The sequence below is a fragment of the Solanum verrucosum genome, unplaced genomic scaffold (genome assembly GCF_900185275.1).
Source record: "Solanum verrucosum unplaced genomic scaffold, falcon-dt-bn FXZP01000059.1, whole genome shotgun sequence".
Lineage (NCBI taxonomy): Eukaryota > Viridiplantae > Streptophyta > Magnoliopsida > Solanales > Solanaceae > Solanum > Solanum verrucosum.
Genome location: NW_026020346.1, coordinates 505,360 through 529,836, shown reverse-complemented (window position 1 = coordinate 529,836; position 24,477 = coordinate 505,360). Strand labels below are relative to the sequence as shown.

Genomic DNA, 24,477 nt, shown 5'->3' with positions numbered 1-24,477 from the left:
GCTGCTTTTTAGCCGAAGTCTGAGTGGAGAGGCCCTGGAATGGTTTACATCTCAAGAAATGACACAATGGCCTAGTTAGAATGCTTTGGCAAAGGATTTTATCGAACGCTTCACCTACAATGTAGAGATCGTTCCTGATCATTATTCCTTTAGAAAAGATGAAGCAAAAACCAATGAAAGTTATAGAGATTTTGCATACAGATGGAGAAAAGAGGCAGCTAGGGTTCGGCCTCCTATATCTGAGAAAGAAATTGTTGAAGTGTTTGTGTTAGTTCAAGAGCTCGAGTAATATGACAGGATCATGTTGCTCGTTAGAGTAAAGTATCCTAAGAGAGTCAAGGTACGTGAGACTATCGAAGATGGATTAAGAACTGGGAAGATTGCCCGTGTAACTGTCTTTCCCGGATCCTTGGGGCTGTTGAATAAGAAGAGGGAAGACGTGTCTTCTATCTCTTATGCATCTAAGGGAAAGAAACCCTCAAGAAAAACCTTATCGTACCAGGGTCATTCTCGAACTTTCATAGTTCCCACCCCGCTTGTTATATACAAGCTGATTATCATACCCCTCCCATTAATTACCAAAATACCCCTCCCCCTATTTACCAAACCCTTCCCCTTGTCTACCAAACTCCCCCTTCAGTTTACCAAACTCCACCCTCTCATTATCGAAACGTCACCCCTAATAGTGTGAACGTTCAGACAAACTACCATACTCCTCCCCAGTATATCAAACTCTACCCCCATACTACCAAATTACCAAACCAATTCATATCCAAAATATCAAAGCCCCCGTCCAAACGCTCCAAATTATCATCAAATGCCTCCCCCTCAACAAGGCAATTATGATCCCCCCCCCATCCTAAATTTGAGAAGAAGCCCTCTAGAAATTTCACTCTACTCATTGAAAGTCGAACAAAGCTATTCGAGCGATTAATTGCGGAAGGATATATCATCCAGTGAGGCCCAAACCGATTGACACTAGCTCAAGGCCTTACAGACCTGATCAGAGGTGCGCATATCACTCCAACAGTGTTGGACATGATACCGAGGACTGTATCAGCCTAAAGCACAAGATCTAAGACTTGATTGACCAGAAAGTGGTCTCTCTCCAAACAGTCGCTCCCAATGTCAATAGTAATACTTTGCCAAAACATGGAGGCATCACTATCAATATAAAAGAGATGGATGATGATTGGTGCGTGACAAAGGCAATAGTTCTGATTGTTCCTGATGAACTAGAAAGATTTGTAGCTTCGTTGTGCATTAGAGAGAAGAAAGAGTTTTTGATTCTGACATCCGAGAAGGTTGTTGCCTTGGTGCCAAGAGAAACTCCTGCCCAACAAAGGTTTGTGATTGAAACGGCTGCGACCCAGGGTATGACTAGATCCGGCAGATGTTACACACCAAAAAAGTTAGCCCAGGGAGTGCAGAAGAAGGATTAGTCTAAAAGGCTAATTAGTGAAGCTGAACTAAAAGCGTTTAGGAGAAAGATGCAACCCAAATATTACTCAATCGTGAAGCATATGGAGAAAACACCATCTCAGATTTTTGTGTGGGCCTTGCTGATGAGTTCACAACTGCATAGGAAAGCTTTGATGAAGGCTTTAGATGATACTTATGTGCCCGTGGGTACTAACAATGATAATCTGGTGGCCATGATAAGCCAAGTCATTCGAGGACACCGCATCAGTTTTTGTGACGAAGAACAACCCTTTGAAGGCAGGATGCACAACAAAGCTTTGTACTCCACCATTATGTGTCAGACAAGGTTATAAATTGCGTCTTAGTTGATGACGGATCTGGTTTCAACCTTTGCCCACTTTTGACTCTCAAGCAGCTAAACTTCGACTTGGGAAAGGTTCATTAGAACCAAGTCAATGTGAGGGCTTTTGATGAAGAGTAAAGAGACACATTGGGTGCAGTGAACTTGGATATTCAGATGGGCCCTGCATAATTTAATGTGGATTTTCAGGTGTTGGATATCAATACCAGTTAAAACTTGCTTCTGGGAAGATCGTGGATTCACATGGCCGGGGTTGTGCCTTCTACCCTCTACCAGTTGATGAAGTTTGTTTGGAAGGACCAAGAATTGGTCATTCATGGTGAATGGAGCCATTCCAATGTGTATGCACCGATTGTTGACGAGGTCTCCTGAGGTTCTGATTTCTACACGGCCGAGTTAGTAAATGTCACCGGTGATGACTTGGCTCCACAATCCCTTATGCCTTTTGTGTACAAGATAATAGCTATTGTTATGCTCTGGAGTGGTTTCGAACCAGGTTTTGGATTGGGGAAGCATTTTCAAAGAATTGTTGAGTCTATTCAAATTCCCACCAGGGGAGAAAAGTTTGGTTTGGGGTATGTCCCACAGATGATGAAGCAGAGATGATGAACAAGAGTGTTGATCGAGCATTGGCTAGGCCAATTCCTCATTTGTACCAGTCATTCCTGGTGCGAGAATATGTCAATGATGGTGGTCTCGGGGAAGGAATTTGGGTCCTTTTCGAGGAGATTGATGCAGTCATCGAGGAAGAGGTCGGGACATCAGGCATTCGTGATGCTGAACTAGAGGAGCAGTTGCAAAATTGGACCTTCACACCACTCCTGATTCCCCGCTCATCTGGGTAGAAAGGATATGTGTTTATGTTTGTTTTTAAAATTGGTGGTAGTCCGAAAAAGGCCCGAGACCCACCCTTTATGCATATCTTGCTTGTTTAAGTCTTTAAATTCCCCCATGATGTTTCAAAAAGACTAAATGATCTTTGGTCATGGCCAAAGTTTTTGCATGTTTTTAAAATTTAAATGAAAAGCCTCTCTTACCAAAAATTTGTTTATTTACTTATTTGTTTATATTTTACTTTCCTAACTTTGTTTGTTTATGATTTCAATAATAATAATTTAAAACCTGCCAATGTCATGTCACGAGCCGAACTAACAAAATGAGGCAGGTGATAATGTATGCGAGGAATACAAAGAAGAAAATGTGGTACCCTAACATGTTGATGAAGAGTTCCGACAATTTGAGAACCAACAGAAGCCGAATTTGGAAGAAACTGAGACTATGAATCTAAAAAATGATGAGTGTGTCAAAGAAGTAAGATTAAGTGTCCATTTGACTGAAGCTCAAAGAAGGGACCTGGTTTGTTTTCTTAGAGAATACATCGACGTATTTTCCTGGTCTTACAGAGATATGCCAGGGCTAAGTACAAACATGGTTTCTCATAAATTGCCCATCAATCCAGATTTCAGTCCGGTAAAGTAGAAAACCTGGAAATTCAAGCCAGAGCTGAGTTTGAAGATCAAAGAGGAGATTACAAAGAAGATTGAGTCTAAAGTGGTGGAGGTGATGTAGTATCCAACTTGGTTAGCCAGCATTGTTCCAGTTGCCAAGAAAGATGGACAGATCAGAATTTGTGTCGACTACAGAGATCCCAACAAAGCTAGCTCGAAAGATAAATTTCCATTCTCAAACATTCACATTCTCATTGTTAACTATGCTAAGCATGAGATGAAGTCATTTGTGGATTATTATGCGGGTTATCATCAGATCCTGATAGATGAAGAAGATGCAGAAAAGACGACCTTCGTTACGCCTTGGGGTGTATATAATTATCGGGTGATGACTTTTGGTCTCAAGAATGCGGTTCTCCTTATATGAGGGCTATGATGACCATCTTTCATGATATGATTCACAATAATATCGAGGTGTACGTTGGTGATGTCATTATCAAATCCCGCGAGAGTTTGGATCACTTGACTTACTTGAGAAAGTTCTTCGATCGTCTGCATCGATATAATTTGAAGCTAAATCGCACCAAATGTGCTTTTGGAGTCCCAGCTGGCAAGCTGTTGGGGTTTATAGTCAGTAGGATGGGCATTGAGCTTGACCCTTCCAAGATCAAGGAGATTTAAGAGTTACCTCCTCCGAAGACAAAGAAAGAGGTGATGAGATTCATGGGAAGGTTGAATTACATTATGCGGTTCATAGCTCAATCCACCGTGGTGTTTGAGCCCATTTTTAAGTTGCTGAAAAAAGATTCTCTGGCAAAGTGGATCGGAGAATGTCAAACTGTTTTTGATGCCATCAATAATTATTTGTCCAATCTATCGGTGTTGGTTCCTCCATGAGAAGGGAGTTCATTGTTGCTATATCTGTCTATCTCGAATAATGAATTTGGATGCGTACTTGGTCAACATGATGAAACTGGGAAGAAGGAGTGGGCCATTTATTACTTGAGATGGAAATTCACTCCACATAAGGCCTGTTACACTCTTTTGGAGAGGACCTGTTGTGCTTTAAATTGGATCGCTCATAAGTTGAGACATTATTTGTCCTCATATACCATATATCTCATTTCCAGGATGGACCCATTGAAGTATATTTTTTTCAGAAAGCATTGCTGACGGGAAGTTGGCTAAATGGCAAATGCTTTTGAGTGAGTTTGACATTATGTATGTGACCCAGAAGGCGATAAAAGCACAAGCCTTGGTTGATCATCTTGTGAAGAATCTGGTTGATGAAGAGTATGAACCGCTCAAGACTTATTTTCCCGATGAAGAAAAGGTGTTTGTGGGTAAAGATATTTCCGAAGCATACCCTGGTTGGAGAGTGTTCTTTGATGGAGCGGCAAACCATCAAGGATAGGGTATCGGAGCAATCTTTGTGTTCGAATCTGGCCAGCACTATCCTATGGCGGCTAAACTCCGATTTGATTACACGAACAACATGGCTAAATATGAAGCTTGCATTCTTGGTTTGAAGATGGACATCGACATGAATGTCCACGAGTTACTAGTAATTGGAGATTCAGATTGTTGATTCATCAAGTTCAAGGAAAATAGGTCGTGAAGAACCTAATGATCGCACCGTATGTGCAGTATATATAGAAGTTGTGCAAGAGATTTCGCAAGATTGAATTCAAGCAGACTCCAGGACACATAATGAGTTAGTCGATGCTCTTGCCACCATTGCCTCAATGATCAAACATCTAGATACAAGTTATATGAATCCTTTGGATATATAGGTAAAAGAGCAGTATGTTCATTGTTCACGTGTTGAAGTGGAACCAGATGGTTTGCCTTGGTATTTTGACATAAAGAAGTATTTGGAGACCGGAACTTATCCTGAGAATGCAACGTTCAACCAGAAGAAATCAATGCGTCGTATGGCTAATAATTTCTTTCCAAGTGCAGAAATCATTTATAAGAGGACTCCAGATTTAGGTCTTCTCAAATGTGTTGATGCTAGTGACGCTGCAAAGCCTCTTGAACAGATACACGCGGAAGTTTGTAATACTCATATGAATGGACTCACTTTGGCTAGGAAGATCCTCCGAGCCGGTTATTTTTGGATGACTATGGGGCATGATTGTTGAAAGTTTGTGCAGAAATGTCATTAATGTCAAGTGCATGGTAATTTGATTCGAGTCCGACCTCAAAAACTCAATGATATGAGTTCACCTTGGTCGTTTGTAGCTTGGGGATTGGATGTCATTGGCCTAATAGAGACAGCCGCCTCTAACGGACACAGATTCATTTTGGTTGTCATTGACTACTTCACCAAGTGGGTGGAAACAGCTTCATATAAGTCGGTGACCAAGAAAGTTATAGTTGACTTTGTTCGCAACAATTTGATATGTAGGTTTGGAGTACCAGAATCCATACTGATAATGGAGAAAATCTCAATAGTCATTTGATGAGAGAGATATGTGAACAATCCAAGATTACTCACCGAAATTCAACCGCTTATCGTCCCCAAATGAATGGAGTTGTAGAAGCCGCCAACAAGAACATAAAAAAGATTCTAAGAAAGATGATTGACAGTCACAGAGGTTTGCATAAGATGTTGCCATATGCTTTGTTGGATTACAGAACAACTGTTACAACGTCAATTGGAGCAACTCCATATTTGTTAGTCTATGGGACAGAAGCAGTTATACCCTTCGAGGTCGAAATACCTTCATTAAGAATCATCCATGAAGCTGAACTGAATGATGTTGATTGGGTTCGCAAGTGGATTGATAAGTTAACATCGATTGATGAGAAGAGAATGGTTGTTGTTTTTCATGGTCAACTGTATCGACAGAGAATGATTCGTGTTTTTCACAAGAAAGTAAGAGCCAGGATATTCAAAATTGGTCAGTTAGTTCTCAAATGCATTTTCCCTTATCAGGATGAGTGCAAAAGGAAATTTGCACCAAATTGGCAAGGACCCTACATGGTTCGCAAAGTGTTATCTGGAGGTATCTTGGCCCTGTCGGAGATGGATGGCACCAAATGGCAGAAACTAATCAACTCAAATGCGATCAAGAGATATTATGTGTGAAGTCTCAGTGTGTATTTCTGTTATTTCCTTGTAATCGTTCTGTTTGCTTGTAATCACTTTATTTAGAATTTTATCCCTTTGTAATGAACTACGTCTGACCTGAATTCTCAAGAATGAGATACGTATGTGGTCTATGTCGGCCTCAGTCACCCCCTTTATCCCTTTCAATATTTTATTTTGTTTTTTAACTATGTTCGACCTGAATTCTCAAGAATGAAATACGTAGGTGCCCTATGTCAGCCTCAGTCGGTTCCTTATTTAATTTTTCCTATTTATATTAATCTTTGAGGGGGAACTACGTTTGACCTGATTCTTGCCTCAACAGGATACTTAGGCGCCACAACGGCTCGATCATATCTCCCGTAAAATTTCTATTTTTCTTTACAATAGAAACTAGGACAGAATTTTTGAGAGGAACTCAAAAATTCTCAAAAAGATCTCTTTAACAAGTCAAGATTGAAGTTATGATGAGAATTGTAACTGGGAAAGAATTTTTGAGAGTATCTCAAAAATTCCATGAATTTTCTCACCAACTGTTCAAGATACGCCAATACAATTAACTGGGACAGAAATTTTTGGGGAATGACCTCAAAAATTTCAATAAGGTTCACCGACAGTTTAGAACAACTTTGAATACTTCCCAACCAGTAATCAGATAGACCTCGAAGCATCAACTTCAAAGACGTTCATTAAGTTTAACATGACATGACACTTGGCTGTGACCTTTTCCAAATATTACTTTTTGAAAATCTATTTTCCTTAAAACATTCCTTTCATCGTCAAATTATTTTGCATAAAAAATGTTTTGTCTTATCTATCAAGAGGCGGGAGATCGGAGAAGTCAATCGGAGATAGCAAGACAAGGAGCAGACGACCGAATAGATTGACACAGATCAGTTCATTTTAAACTAACAAATTTTATGTGGATACAATAAATATTGTATGCTTCTTATATCAAAGAATTATGGATAGAAATATCATAATTTAATTCAATTCTTAACAAGGCGAAGTCCATAACGAACATGCTACTATGTTTGGAGATGGAACAAATGAAAACCTCGAAGAAAGCAATGTTATTATTTTCCAGCATACCTGGAAGATTTTTGTTCGCATCACATTATTAGACACGATAATATCACTACTCTGAGGGTAATTTATGTCGTATCATCAAATGAGATGACACCACTACTCAGAGATTCATTTATATCGTATCGTCAATGAGATGATATCACTATTCAGAGGATCACTTATATCTTATTGTCGAATGAGATGATACCGCTACTTTGAGGGTCATTTATATTGCATTGTCGAATAAGATGATACCACTACTTGGAGAATCATTTATATCATATTGTCGAATGAGATGATATCGCTACTCAGAGGGTTATTTATATTATATTGTCGAATAAAATGACACCACTACTCAGAGAGTCATTTATATCGTATTGTCGGATAAGATGATATCATTACTATGAGGGTCATTTTTATTTGTAATGTCGATTGACACGATACCTCCACCAAGAAGATACCCAGAAGATCACCTATGTTGCTCGATGAAACATTATCTTCGTTCGGTACCAGGAAGGCATCATCAAGAGGAAAAAGTCATGTATCGCAAGAGAAAGATTCATGCATCGCAAGAAAAAAGAGTCACGCATCACAAGAGAAAGAAGTCATGTATCGCAGAGAAAGAAATCATGTATTGTAAGAGAAAGATTCATACATCGCAGAGAAAGAAGCCATGCATCACAAGAGAAAGATCCACGCATCGCAAGAGAAAGAATTCATGCATCGCAGAAAAAGAAGTCATGCATCACAAGAGAAAGATTCATGCATCGCACTGAAAGAAATCATGCATCGCAAGAGAAAGATCCATGCATCGCAAGAGAAAGAAGTCATGCATCGCAAGAGAAAGATCCATGCATCGCAAGAGAAAGGAGTAATGCATCGCAGAGAAAGAAGTCATGCATCGCAAGAGAAAAGAGTCATGCATCACAGAGAAAGAAGTCATGCATTGCAAGAGAAATGAGTCATGCATCGCAAGAGAAGGAGTCATGCATTGCAAGAAAAGAATCATGCATCGCAAGAGAAAGAATCATGCATCGCAAGAGAAAGAGTCATGCATCGTAAAGAAGGAAGTCATGCATCGCAAGAGAAAGACTCATGCATTGCAAGAAAATCAACATCAGCTACATCATTTTCATTTGCAAGAACAACATCAAGAGAACTATCAACAATGATGTCAAAAGAACTATCAACATATTACATCAGCCTATTTTTTTACTTTGACATCAAAGGAAGAGTACATTGAAGATTTTATTGCAAATACGAGACACAAGCTTTATTTTCTTTACGTCAAACATGATAAAGTTGAAGTCAAATGTTCAAGGAGAAAAATTAAGTGAAAACACAGTAAAATACACTATCTCCCCATTTGAACTACATTTTTTATGCTAATGAGTTTTATCTCAATCTTTGTTGAGAGCATCCGAAAGGATGAATTCTCTAAAATAAACCACAGGTTCGGATGATAAGTACACAAATTGGACTCATTTGGGGCTATATTTTAATAGAAATTGTGTCCTCAAATGCTTATTTTATCTCAATATATGATGAAAACTCTTAAGTTTCAGGTATTTGAAGTTTGAATGAAAGCATGGGCACTACTTTGCAAAAAAGAACGAAAAGGCTGAAAAGAACGAGAAAATGAAGGCCTGAGGATCACCGAGTCTACTTGGCGAGTCGCCAAAAGGTCTCACTTCGCCTTTTGTTCCAGTGTGCTGAGCCGGAAGGAAACAATCAAGTCAACGGAAAAAGGAAGCAGTCGGTGCATCGCCGAGAAGTTCCGTGAAACAGTACTATGTCGCCCAATGACCCAGAGCACAACGATGCAGAATGATTGTGTAAGACGACAATGAACTACACCAAAGGGCGAATCGCCGAGTTGATCGGCGATTTTGACTAATGTCGTCGAATGATCCGCTGCAGCACAGATTTTTAAAAAATTATAAATACTCGTTGAGAGTTATAGCTTATCAGAAGATTTTTAGTATCATCAGAGATTTTTAGTGTGAAACAATTGATACAATTTAAGTACTTTTTTTTCCTCCGAGTTTGAGAGGGTTTTGAAACTTGAAGAAGAAGGGGGTTTCATTTCCAAGGATTTAGACTAGGGTCTCTTGGATTTTTCATTCTTGGCCTATAACAAGACTCAAATCTTCATACCCATTTTAATGCAAGCTCATTTAGGTATAAATTTATATCAGCTTGAGAGAGTGAGTGGGCTAAGGAGTAGGCTGGTCTTCATGAGGCAAGTGGGTGTCCGAGAGGAACCCATTTGAAACGGGGTAAGTTGCTCGAGAGAGAGCTTATTTCCATTTAAAGCTTAGCATAGTCAAAATTACTTTATAAGTTTTCTATCAGAAGCATGTACCCAACAATCTTGTTTATCCCATGTTTCGATCACATCCCAAGATTTCCCCTCTCATTCATAGATTACTTTGTTAATTTTGCCATTTTTACTCACTTGTGACAAAAACCCCAAAATAGATATTTGACACTTTTGTGTCCCCCTTTAATTTACAATGTTTTTAATCGTTAATGTTTTTAGCTACGACTAGTTAGAACTGAATTTTGTTTTTCTATTAATTCTCGAAACCACTCCCTTGGGACTCAACCCTAACCCTTGATTGGGTTATTATAATATTGCACGATCATAGACACTTGCATCAAAAGTTGTGTTGTTGATTACGCAAACATCAAAATGGCGTTGCTGCCTGGGAATGGTGTTATTTGGGAATTCTTATATTAGTAGAATTTTTGTTCTTGTTTGTTGTAGTCTATTACCTAATTTTTAGTTTTGTTTGTTTGTTGTGATAATATTTCAGAAAGCATGAGTGTTAATGGTAGAAACGGTAGTCATGTATGCCACCAAGATGACATCGGAAATCTCAATGATGTCCAAGAGCCCAACATCAATGTCCCCCATCTCTTGGGAGGTGTTGGAGCCATCCGTTTACCTCCATCCGAGGGAAATGTAGTGTTCCACATAACGAGCATCATGTTGCAACTCTTGCAACTGAAGGGACTTTTCAGTGGACTGGCTCATGAGGATCCTCACGAGCATCTTCAAAACTTTGTAGATGTGTGTGGACCATTCTCGTTCAAAAACATCTCTCACGAGTCGGTTCGATTAAGGCTTTTCGTTGATGGGAGAGGCTTGCAAGTGGCTAGCTGACCTACCATGTGAATCCATCACTTCTTGGGAGGAGTTGGTGACCACATTTTAAGTGCGATTTTTCCCTCCCTTGAAGATGATGTCACCGCAGGATAGTATCTAGACCTTTAAACATTTAGAAGGTGAGTCTCTGCACGAAACTTGGCGAAAGTTCAAAAAGTTGGTGCTACAATGCCCAATCCACGGTTTTCCAGACAACGTGCTACTTCAATACTTTTACTGGAGTTTGGATTCGATAAACAAAGGCGTCGCTGACCAACTCTCACATGGAGGTTTGGTACAACAGTCGTATACAGTAGCAGCCCAACTTTAAGATAGTATGACAACCATCAGTAGAGCATGGTACACTCGTGAGGACTAAGTTTCCCCTCTCACTTTCAAGCTATCCAAAGAGCAGATTGAAAAAGACAATGAGAGAGACCAGAACATGGCCAAAATCATGACATAACTTGATATTCTATCCAAAAATATAATGGGGGCCGGTGCCAGTGGTGTCAACGTTGTGGGGGTCGGGGGAATTAATCCTGAGGAGATGAAGTTTGAAGCCTTGTATAACGATGAGGTAAATTTTCTGGCCAACCAAGGCGGTGGTTACCGCTCAAATTACCCAAGGCAGGGTGGTAACCAAAGTTGGGCAACAGACGAAGGTTGGAAGGACCGGGATCGTGAATGGAGGGACCGTAATTCAAATTGGAAGGATGGGGAGATGGATAGATACATGCCACCCCATGAGCACCAGAAGCCAAAGGATTCAAATGGTGGTAGGTCTGAGGATATGCTCTCACGCTTCCTCAACAAAATTGAAGGATCAGACAAAATGCTAAAAGGCATGAAAGAAGATGTGTCTACCCTTAGCCAGACTGTTACCTCTCATTCAGTTCAATCAAGTAGTTAGAGACCCAGATGGGTCATATCTCGTCACACCTAAATCCGAGATAGCCAGGGAAGAACTTACGTCGGGCCACGACGTTAACTAAGGCATTGTTTAGGATGCAACCCAAAACCATTTACTGCTATCTTTTTCTTTGATAAAATAATGGTGTGTTGATTGTGCAGATGGAAGTATGGAAAGTGAACGAAAAGTGCAGATGGGCGAGTGATGGATCCAGTCGGCAAGTCACCGAAAGGGTCAACAAATCTATTTTATCCGCCGTTTGACTCTAGACATAGTCAACATTGAAGTCTATAAACCTCGGCGAGCTTTGGAAATTATTGGTGAATCACCGACATTATGGAAACCGTCGTTTGGACCCCCGTAAACCAGAGGTTCTGTAAATTTCGGCGGAGAAACTAAACAGCCGGTGTTCCGCCGACTGAATAGGCGATCTTGGCTAATGTTGTCGAGTGGGCGAAAACTGGATGGTTTTTTCAAGTCAAAGGTTTGAAAGTTCCAACTTCATTCACTTTCCCTCACTTTTTATCTGTTCAAAACCCACACCTGCACTTTAGTTTTATATTTCTTGCACTTCTGGAGTATTTTAGTTCATTGATTTGTGCGCGGATTTGGATTGCATTGTCGCCTAGCTTCTCAGTGGTATTTCAATCGGTACAAAAGGTTAGCTTCTTAATACCCGTAATTATTTTACCAGCATTGTACTCATTAGCACACTCTTCGATATTGTTAAAATCTGCTAAACATCCTTGATTGGATAGAATTAGTTAAGTGTCAATTATTATTCGATAATCTTGCTTAAACTGTGAAATCTTGTTCTCCAATGTATCTAGTCGAGTTAATGTGTGATGGGTGGTATTTGTATGTTATGGGTCTTGGTTAAATATGTGTTATTTGTCCTTAAATTATGTTTTCGAGGGTTGCAGGGCCGATTTCAAAAAAATTAGGTCAAAAGTAGGCACGATAGGTGATTCGGTGAGTTGTGACGAGCTCGCCGAACCACTCCGGGGTTCGCCTAAATACCCCATTTCGCCTTTACTATCATGCTTCATTTGTTATGGCTGTTGTAACCTTCAGCGAGGAGCACGGGATCGCCAAGTGCATTCGGCGAATCGCCGAATAATACCTTACTCGCCCTTTGTCTGCACCCCTAACTCTTTCCGCACTGTGACCTTCGGTGGATTTTCTATGGCTCGCCGAATGGATTATCTAGTCTTTCTACAAAGGAAAGTCTGTTTTGGTTGTCAAATATGTTCTAACATTATCTCAAAGACTTTGTAGTCATGGCCAGACCAAAAGTTGCATGAAGGAACATGCCACCCAGACACATAAGAGCAGAACTGTTCAGAAGAACTGACAAGAATGAGAGCAAGGAAGTGAGTTCTAGTAGGAAGATTCACAGTGACCCTGTTGTCCCTTAATGGGCTCGAGGGTTCATCAATGCGATACATGACTTCAAAGCAGCACATGATTTGGATAACATGATTGAGACAAACATTAACACAGAAGCTGAAGCAGAGAAAAAAGAAAACGAGAACCTGAAGCACACTAACAACAATCCGGGCACTGATGCCTAGACAGATGGAGAGACTGCCTAGACATGACTTTTCTTTATCACCCTCGTTGTATTCCTTTAGTTTACATTCTAGATATTTTGTGTTAATTGCATTTGAGGACAAATGTTTTTATTTGTGGTGGGGAGAGGACCACCTTTGTGTGCTATTAATGTTCGTGTTTTGTATATATTTGGGCTATTCTGTTTATAATTGATTTTACAATACTTTTTGTGGATGTTTGAGCTTATAGCTCCTTTTATTTTATTGCAAAATGATTTTAATTTTGATCCGTCCGAAAAAAAATTCCACCTCTCATGTGTTGAATGTGGCTGTTCTTTTGCAAAATTTTAAGTCTCGATTTCGATCAATACCGATGACTTCAATATTGCTCTCAATCGAATGAACATGAATGTGTGGCTACGACGAGGCCAAATGAAGTTGCATAGACAATATATGAACTCCTTGCATCTCGTTGTGATAAGCCATTTATCGAATCGAGTCTCTTGTGATGACCGTTGCCCACTAGCAAAAGTGTGGAGTCTTGTTTGACTTTAGTGTTGATGTCTTGTGTGATGAGCTTACTTTGATCCATGCATGATAGATCCTAGAATTTACCCTGTTGGTCCAGTCAACTAAGTGATGTTATCTCTTGATATGATCTTAGGCAAATTCTAAGAGTGTGAGCCAATTTGACATATACCTCTTTTGTGACTTACCTTGTGAGCGTGTGATTCTCTTTTTAACACCCCTTGAGCCCTACCCTTCTTTGGAAGAAACTTGATGAAACCATAACTTTTCTTTATCCACTACCTATAATCCTCTTGAATTGTGATTAGTTGAATAGCCAACTTAGGCCAAAAGCCTAAGTTGGGGGTGTGGTAAAACAAAAAGGGGGAAGTCAAGAAATGCAAGGAAAGTCTCCTCTCACCCATGGATTTAAGAAAAAAGGAACCTCCATATATACCAAAAAAAATAAAAAAAATAAAAGGAATGAAAAAGAGAGTTGTGGAATAAAGGTACAAAAGAAATAGGGTTCCCAAACAATCCATGGAAAATAAATAATAGGATGACTTATGAGCATTAAAGATAATGAAAAAGGAAAAGGAAAGGAAGTGTTGTGAGCACCACATTTCATGAGGATGGAAGTCACTGAGCATAAATGACCATACCTTTGCACTCAGCCCCATTACAAGCCTTAAAAAGACCTTTTTGATCTTGAGTGAGCTGAAACAAATGTTGACTGGAAAATACGGGCAAACATGTGGGTGAAAGCATGAATTTTGTTCTTCCTTGTGAGAGTGAGTGTTGCATCTGTTTCCGAAACTTTTAACTATGAACCATTGTGTGAATATGGAATCATCCTTTCTGTGAAGGCGTTTGAACACTATAGTTGAGCTTGAACTTGCATTTGAAGCAAATATTGTGAGCATGAGACTCTTTGATATTGGTGAATCACAATTTGAATCTTTAAGTGCACATTTGATCTTTGCATAAGTAAATTGAATCTTGTTCTGTGCATTCATGATTGAGTCTTGTGTAGCACTGCTTGAAACACCATTTTTGAACAGCTGAACTTGAGAGTTTGCTTGAGGACAAGCAAAAGTTGAAGTTGGGGATGTTGATAAGTACACAAATTGGACTCATTTGGAGCTATATTTTAATAGAAATTGTGTCCTCAAATGCTTATTTTATCTCAATATCTGATTAAAAATACTTAAGTTTCAGGTATTTGAAGTTTGAAGGAAACCATGGGCACTACTTCGCAAAAAGGAACGAAAAGGCTGAAAAGAACGGGAAAATGAAGACCTGAGGATCGCCGAGTCCACTTGACGAGTCGTCGAAGGGTCTCACTTCGCCTTTTGTTCCAGTGTGTTGAGCATGAAGGAAAGGATCAAGTCAGTGGAAAACAGGAGCAGTGGGTGCATCGTCGAGAAGTTCGCGAAGCAGTACTATGTTGCCCAATGACCCAGAGCACGACGATGCCGAAGGATGGTGTAAGACGGCGATGAACTACACCAAAGGGAGAATCGCAGAGTTGATAGGCGATTGCGACTAATGTCACCGAATGATCCGCTGCAGCACAGATTTTTTTAAACTATAAATACTCGTTGAGAGTTATAGCTTATCAGAAGATTTTTAGTATCATCAGAGATTTTTAGTGTGAAACAATTAATATAATTTTAGTACTTTTTTATTTTTGCTTCGAGTTTGAGAGGGTTTTGAAACTTGAAGAAGAAGAGGGTTTCATCTCCAATGATTTGGACTTGGGTCTCTTGGATTTTTTCACTCTTGGCCTGTAACAAGACTCAAATCTTCATACCCATTTGAATGCAAGCTCATTTAGGTATAAATTTCTATCTCTTGATGTGTGGCTAAAAACACCAATTATTGGGGTGTGATTTTGTGAATATGGGCTAGATTAGTTGTTGGGGCTTGCTTGCTGATAGTTTAAATGTAGTTTAATTTTGGTTTTGTTTACTAGTTGTGGATGAATCTAATGGATTTGTATTTACAAATACAAGTTCACTCATGTGTTTTCGGCTTGCTCAAGCGAGAAGTCACGAAACCAAGACTACTAAATTAATGGCCTAAGGAGTGGGTCGACATGAGGTTCAGTTCGAGAGCCCTAGTCCTATATCCTAACACTCAGCTCGATAGAGTGTGTGGGGTAAGACGTAGGCTGGTCTTCATGCAGCAAGTGGGTGTCCGAGAGAACCCATTTGAAACGGGGTAAGTTGCTCGAGAGAGAGCTTATTTCCATTTAAAGCTTAACCTAGTCAAAATTACTCTATAAGTTTTCTATCAGAAGCATGTACCCAACAATCTTGTTTATCCCATGTTCCGATCACATCCCAAGAATTCCCCTCTCATTCATAGATTACTTTGTTAATTTTGCCATTTTTACTCACTTGTGACAAACCCCAAAATAGATATTTGACACTTTTGTGTCCCCCTTTAATTTACAAAGTTTTTAATCGTTAATGTTTTTAGCTACGACAAGTTAGAATTGAATTTTATTTTTCAATTAATTCTCGAAACCACTCTCTTGGGACTCGACCCCAACCCTTGGTTGCGTTATTATACTATTGGACGATCGTAGACACTTACATCGGAAGTAGTGTCGTTGATTACGCAAACATCAGTGGACGACATCAAAAAGGATGCGGCACAACGTGGATCTTTTTCTTAGCAGCGAACTGGAACATAGTCTGAAGAGGAGTGCCGAACACTTAGGACGCGAGCAGAGGAGCGACTTCCACCACAATCAAACCACACCCCTATAAGAAGGCATGTGGTATTTCTTTACGTCCATCAGTTTCGGTTTCGCATACAGAAAATTTTGGTTTTCACCGAAGGCAACATTCCAATCCGAGTGACAATGCACCAAGAACTTTGGAAATTATTTCCGTGTAAGTTCTTACTTATGGATATGAAAAGCTCCACATTCATGGCTAAGAGGTTGCAAGCCTGTTTTGCATACTCACTTATTTGTCACTCTTCCATAATCGAAGGATATCTTGCATACTAGATTTCCTTTTAAAACGATCGAGTCGGACTACAAGCAGCCTGATTCTCTAAGTTGAGGGATATGTAGGCAGGATCAATGTAAAAAACTCGGTTGTATTCCGACATTCGCCCTTAAATCTTATTCTCGAGCATTCCGGTCCCTTCATAATTTGGTATCAGGATGGCTTTTGAATTCTTTCAAAATCGTATGTGAAATCAAGCGTATCGAACTACAAGTGGCTTGAATTCTCATATAGCCTGAGATATGTAGGAAACTCACTTTCGGGGTTCGGCCATAATTCCTCATTTCCAAAAGATGAAGATGTAGTCGGTCAAAATTGAATTCATCAATTTCATTTTCTTCGGATTTCTTTCATCAATCCAAGTCAAACGAGGGACAATTGTTGACACCCAATTTTGACCCTCCTTGATAATAATTAATTTCCGAGCTTCTTAATTTTCAAACGATTAAAAATAATTAGCCTTATAAAATTCAAATAGTTTCAAGGTTATTTTAAGTAATTTTAGTTGATTCTTATAGTATTTTGAATAATAAATATATTTAATATAATTATATATGAGATTAATATAATTTATAAATATTTGAAAATTATACCAAAAGATTTCTACATTGTTAAAATAAATATTTTATTAATTTAGTTTAATTCGAATTATAGTTTTAATTTAGAATTAATTGGTTTGCATTTAAAATAATTAATTCATAATTAAGTTATTTATTTTATTTCGTTAAGATTAAGAAGCTCATTAATTGATATTAATTTGTCTTATTTTCTTGTTAGTCAAGTTCGTCAATTTAATTCAAGTTGGCTATAATTTCAACTTAAATTGGTTATGATTGAAATTCAACAATTATTTTTAAATTGCAAATATAGTCATTCCATAGATTTAGTTCCAATTCATTTAAGACCCAAATTTGGGCCATTTTGTTGGCCCAATTCGCTTTATAGCAAGACCAGAAACCAGCCCATTTTTCCCCAGACCCAATTCCCTTATGTTTTTCTAATTCCAACAGCAGTACCCAACCGACCTAATTTCCCATTTTCTTCCGGCCCAGCTGCGTTAACCTGGTCCAAATCCTTGTTCAAGACAAGAGAAGACCCAAACGTCTTCAGCAGTAGCTAAACGATAACAACAACAGTAGCACGTGATTGACTCCAGCAGCCCTCTAAGCTCCTTGTCTTCCTCACGCGCAGACAAGTTCACAAAAATACACAGCGATATCTCACGGCATCAGCAAACAATAGCAGCGACGTCATCAGCAATTCAAGCGGCAACAGTCGATTCTAAATGGAAAGCAGTCACAACATCAAATAGACAGAAAACATCAGTACGCATAAGGCAGTACACTGTGATTTTTGTTTTCTTCTCCAACGTCCCTCTCAACTCGTACGTTACAGCAGCAAAAGCACCTGCTATAGTCGTGTTTCGTCCTTGGACCTTCAGATGGAAACGTGTAGCATAAGAAGGACATTGGATTGATCCCAATCGTCCATTTCACATCAGTCCGTTGAAATTGTGAGAATATTTTGGAATATTCTTGGTTTTGGATAGAAGTTTGAAGAGAAATTTTCAAATTCATGGGCCTTGTTTATCCAAAATTTCCAGCCCTTTTCGCCTATTTCGGACCCTAGATTTCCCCTATAAATCCCCCATCTCCTTCATTTGTTTAAGGTTGGGGAAAATTTTTAGTCAACAGAAAGAAACGATACATAGAGATACATAGGTTTTAAAAGCAAATACAGACTTAAAAAAATCAAGGATTATAGAGATATTCAGGTATCGGTTTCTTTTTCGAACACGACCTTCTTGTTGCTCGTTGGAATCCTCTAGGTCAGGTCTTAATGGTGAAGTCATTGCTTGATCGTTGTTCTCAGTTTAGTTGCTCGGAAAAAGGTAATGTCCCTTTTATATAATGTTCTCCTCATCTATTTCTAGCTATATTGTTTGTTTGAAAACCTTTGTTCTGAGTCTGTTTGTTGTTATTTGTCGTTGGGTTGATGATGTCGTTAGAATATTGTATGTACTCATGTCATTTCTATGATTCAGTCCTAACATCGAGTCTCACTAGTGTTTACTCTGCTGCTTTATTCGATTGTTGTTTTGTTGTTCTTCCTTCTTGAGTCGGCTTCCCGAACATAGTTGAATCTGTGTTGTTGTTTAATATTCGATATCATATGATTCATTTTTTCACCTCAAGTTGAATAAATGAACCAAGAGGTCAACATTATGAGTTATGTGTCGTGTCTGCTATTGTTTTGAGCTCTTAGACTGAATTCAGATTGCAACATGTTCTGTTTTCTTGTTTCTTTTCTCAAGTTCAACGCCTGGTTCATTTTTTTCGCCTCTTAGAGTGTTGAAATTTGAAAGTCTATATGTCATTTTGTTGTCGTTAACCAGCATCGAGTTGCTTATTCAAATTAGTCCAGTATACGTTCGGCATCGGTCCGCTCTGTTTAAAATTGACCTATATCTTACCAAGATTTGCTTGTATGTCATTTTGGTCTTAACCTTGAATCATGCTAAAAATGATTTTAATGTATACATCCAAGTTGTTTCGGTATATTGGTCTCGGCTGCTTCACTCTTTCCCATTTTATTTGACTAGTTTTTGGCCTTGTTAGAGAGAAGGTTCGTTTATCAATGTTGTTTATTCTATGTTTGCATCGGCTAACTAGCATCTATCTTTTGAAGTTGACTTTTTCTTGATTTTCCTATGTATTTCTGCTACTACTGGAGGGTCTCAAATGCCTACTGTAATCTTGTGGGTTAAAGTCTATTGTCATGTTTGTAGTTGGTGGTTCGTTAATAAAGCTCAAGTTTTATTTCTTCTTTGAAATATTTTACTTGTATGATGGGCATATATTTTTAATCCACTGTTCAGTTAGAAGCGTATCTCTAAGAATTCCATTTGTAATGTTTTGTGTGTTGAATCATTGTGGGTTTGCTATTGTATATAATGCTTATATGTGTTATCATTTTGCTCAATACTTCTTCTGACTTAATACTTATGTACTATATTTGTTGTGTTGCATGTGAATCTGCCTTGAGTCCTCACGGACTTCTCTATTCCCATTGTAATCCGATTTGGGCCATAAAGGCCCAAATTTGCTCTTCTTGCTCGAGACAGCCCCTATTTCCGTGTGAAAGAAATTGATGAACAAGTTGAAGGCAATACAAGTGGCTGGAAGTTGGATTTTAGGTGTCCGAAAAACCCAAAAAGGGGCTGATATACTTGTTGTATACACGGGTATGATGGCGGATATACAATATATAGGTCACAAAAATGTGAGAACACAGGTTCGAAAAAGAAATATAGGTCAAAAGTTGATTACATGAATGATGTAGAAATATGGCCCAAAATACGACCCGTATACAGTGGTATACATAGAATGTATAAGCAGATTTTCCAAAGGAAAATAGGCCCATAAGCCTTAAAAAATTTCCAACAGGTTCGAGTAGCAGAAAAATGGGCCATTGCCCAATGAAATAAGTGCCAGCAGCTATTTTTATGAAAATGGGACAAAACCCCATCATTTTGGGCTTGACTTTAGTATTAGGATAGGTTCAACAGATTTTGAATTTGGGGCCAAAGTCAATTAGTTGGACAAAAATTTTAAGAGTTAGGACAGGTGGGCCAAAGGCCTAACTTAGCTGAATTTGGGCAAATGGCCCAAGTTCAAACATTCTCTCATTTTTCCTCTTTATTTATTTGTTATGTATTGACTAACATGTTGGTTTAACTTAATTAATTCCCAAGAGATAGTCATTTCTCTTTTTATGTTCAAAAAATATATATTTATTACTTAGCTTTATTTTTATTATTTGTCTTACACATATAAACTATTCCCCTTAGAAGGTTTCCCCTTAGTTATTCCCCTTAAAAATAAAAAATGAGTCTTCTTACTTAGTTAATATTTTTAAAGTTAGTCAAATCGTTGGTCAACCACAAGTTAGCGGACATTCCGAGGGCCTAACACCATCTCGGAATGTAATTTGATCCTCAAACCCCTTTAAATTTTAAATGATTTTACTCTGTTTAAATCTTTTTTTTAAATTATAAGTTTTCTTAATTTCTTTCAAAAATTAAGTGGCGACTCTATTTGGAAAATCAATTTCTCTTTAAGTAATAAGTTTCGTCGATTTTCGAAACAAGTCTATTTTTATTTTTATTTTTTTCGACTAAAACACAAGGGTGAGAAGTGGGGGTAATGTACGTGATGGAAATACTTAGGTAGCTCCCATCATGGAGAAAGGGGTTTGCGATTGATAATTAGAAGCCTTGATATATGTATCATGTGGCAAAGGCTGAGTGATATGAAGAGAACGTATGGGTATGTCGTGAGTGGTTAGTCAGAATGCTTGTAGTTGTAATGGTGGACTCTGTTATGGGTTAGAATGGTTAGGCTTTGATCAAGAACCTAATAAGTAGGTCGTCTGAGCCGAATATTAGTAGTATAGGTTATGGTGTAATTTAGAGGTATTCGAGAGAGAGTAAAGGTGGAGAAACGAGTGGCTTATTGCATATTCTTATCAGTTGAATTCTAATATTATGTGGTGGGCGTTGGGTTGACCGATGATGCTTACCAGTACGTGTGGTTTTGTACTGATACTACTCTTGCTATGCCTTTTTGGCATAGTCTGGATACAGGGTCGGTGATGTTTCATTAGATGAAGATAAAGAAATTCTCCAACAGCTTCTACCTTTCCTTCCGCATGGTGGTAGCTGTGTCTTTTATTATTTATGTCATGTGGCACCCTTAGTAGCTCTTGTACTTATTTAAACTAGATCCTTGGGGGTGTTAATTATTTTATAAGTCTTAACCGAAATTGTGTTAAAAGTCCTTATTTAAAAAATCCTGTTAGTATATTTATTTCCGTTTTATTTAATTTTTCGCATGTTTTAAATTGGGATATAAGGGTTCTCCTACTTAGGTGATAACATAGGTGCCCGCACGGCCCGGTGGGTTGGGTCGTGACAAATTCGTATCAGAGTCTAGGTTATTGGTCTGCCAATACAAGAGTAACATGTGGACTAGACTCATGCGGATTGGTGTGACGACGTCCACATCTAATCTACAGGAGGCTAGGAAAATTCTACGAAGTTTTTCTACTTCTCCTCTCCTTCGTGAACATGTCATTTGTGGTATGAGTTGGGTCCAATTATTATCTTCTGATTCCCATTGGTATCTCAACAAAGTGAATCGGACGTCGTGGTCATGACGGAGGGGTCACAAGCAAAGAAAATTGGAACTGGGAAGGTTCCAATTGGTATCTGACCCTAAGGGTTGTGTAACTGCATGGATGATGGGAAACTGTCATCCATGGATGCGAACTAACTAATAATTTGGACGTATATGTGCATTGTATCTTGGAAACTGTGAATGTGTGCTTCTGTTGTCGAAAATAACTGCGAATGTGAAGTTGTAATTGCTTGAATGTGATGAGGTGATTATGTGCACAATAAATGTTTGTCTGAACTTTGATATGTGAAATATGTTGGCCTAGTTGTTGAAGTTATGTGAGTTGTAAATGCTTGAGTATCATGAAACTCGTGGTGAAAAGAAGATCCTAACTAGGTTCGATGCAAGGGTTTAGATGAAACTATGAGATGATTTGTAAGGAAGATCTGAACGTGTCTTGCGCTTGTGTAATAACCGTGTGAGTGTCTAGGTGTATCCTAGTAAAGGAGTTATGCATTGCAAGAAAAGAATCATGCATCGCAAGAGAAAGAATCATGCACCGCAAGAGAAAGAGTCATGCATCTCAGAGAAGAAAGTCATGCATCGCAAGAGAAAGACTCATGCATCGCAAGAAAATCAACGTTACATCAGTTACATCATTTTCATTTGCAAGAACAACATCAAGAGAACCATTTACAACGACATCAAGAGAACTATCAACATATTACATAAGCCTATTTTATTACTTCGACGTCAAAGGAAGAGTACATTGAAGATTTTACTACAAATATGAGACACAAGCTCTATTTGTTTTACGTCAAACCCGATGAAGTTGACGTCAAATGTTCAAGGAGAAAAATTAAGTGTCAACAGAGTAAAAGACATTATCTCCCCATTTGAACTATATTTTTTATGCTAATGAGTTTTATCTCAGTCTTTGTTGAGAGCATACGAAAGGATGCATTTTCCAAAACAAACCACAGGTAAGGACGACATCAAAAAGGATGCGGCACAACGTGGAACAGTTTCTTAGCAGCGAACTAGAACATAGTTCGAAAAGGAGTGTCAAACTCTTAGGACGCGAGAAAAGGAGCGACTTCCACCACAATCAAACCACACCTCTATCAGAAGGCATGTGGGTTTTCTTTAGGTCCATCAATTTCGATTTCGCATCCGGAAAATTTTGGTTTTCACCGGAGGCAACCTTCCAATCCGAGTGACAATGCGCCAAGAGCTTTGGAAATTATGTCCATGTAAGTTCTTACTTATGGATGTGAAGAGCTCCACATTCATGGCTAAGAGATTGCAAGCATATTTTTCATACTCACTTATTTGTCACTCTTCCAAAACCGAAGGATATCTTGCATACTAGATTTCCTTTTAAGACGATCGAGTCGGACTACAAGCAACCAGATTCCCTAAGTTAAGGGATATGTAGGCAAGATCAGTGTTGAAGTCTCGACTGTATTCCAACATTCTCCCTTAAATCTTATTCTCGGGCATTTCAGTCCCCTTCATAATTCGATATCAGGATGGCTTTTGAATTCTTTCAAAATCGTGTGTGAAATCAAGTGTATCGAACTACAAGTGGCATGAATTCTCATATAGCTTGAGATATGTAGGACACCCACTTCCGGGGTTCGGCCATAATTCCTAAAGTCCGTACCAAATCTCTTTTCCAAAAGATGAAGATATGGTCGGTCAAAATTAGATTTGTGAATTTCATTTTCCTCAGATTTCTTTCATCAATCCAAGTCAAACGAGGGACAGTTGTTGACACCCAATTCTGACCCTCCCCAATAATAATTAATTTCCGAGCTTCTTAATTTTCAAACGATTAAAAATAATTAGCCTTATAAAATTCAAATAGTTTCAAGGTTATTTTAAGTAATTTCAGTTGATTCTTATAGTATTTTGACTAATAAATATATTTAATATAATTATATATGTGATTAATATAATTTATAAATATTGTAAAATCATGCCAAAAGATTTCTACATTGTTAAAAGAAATATTTTATTAATTTAGTTTAGTTCGAATTATAGTTTTAATTTGGAATTAATTGGTTTGCATTTAAATTAATTATTTAATAATGAAGTTAATTATTTTATTTTGTTAAGATTAAGAAGCTCATTAATTAATATTAATTCGTCTTATTTGGTTGTTAGTCGAGTTCATCAATTTAATTCAAGTTGTCTATAATTTCAACTTAAATTGGTTACGATTGTAATTCAATAAATATTTTGTAATTGCAAATATAGACATTCCCTAGCTTAAGTTCCAATTCTTTTAAGACCCAAATTTGGGCCATTTTGTCAGCCCAATTCACTTTACAGCTAGACCAGAAACCAACCCATTTTCCCCAGACCCAAATCCCTTTTGTTTTTCCAATACCAACAACAGTACCCGACCGACTCAATTTCCCCTTTTCTTCCGGCGTAGTTGCGCTAACCCGACCCAAATCCTTGTTCAAGACAAGAGAAGACCCAGACGTCTTCAGCAGCAGCTAAACGATAACAACAGAAGTAGCGCGTGATCGACTCCAACAGCCCTAGAGGCGCCTTGTCTTCCTCACGCAAAGACGAGTTCACAGAAATACACAGCGATATCTCATAGCGTAAGCAAACAATAGCAGCGACGTCTTCAATAATTCGAGCGGCAACAATTAATTCCAAATGGAAAGCAGTAACGACATCAAATAGACAGAAAGCATTAGTACGCAGAAAGCAGTACACTGCAATTATTGTTTTCTTCTCTAA

General features: G+C 38.5%; 1 protein-coding gene across 1 annotated transcript; it reads left to right on the top strand.

Moving 5' to 3' along the window:
* The first annotated feature begins 5,812 nt into the window (after positions 1 to 5,812).
* LOC125837466 (uncharacterized) lies at positions 5,813 to 6,325 on the top strand. Its single transcript, XM_049516573.1, has one exon. The coding sequence runs from the start codon at positions 5,813 to 5,815 to the stop codon at positions 6,323 to 6,325; it is 513 nt and encodes a 170-aa protein (XP_049372530.1).
* The last annotated feature ends 18,152 nt before the right edge of the window (positions 6,326 to 24,477 follow it).

Excerpts from the sequence above, each read along its gene's own strand:
- LOC125837466 (XM_049516573.1), top strand. The coding sequence starts at position 5,813 with ATGATTGACAGTCACAGAGGTTTGCATAAGATGTTGCCATATGCTTTG.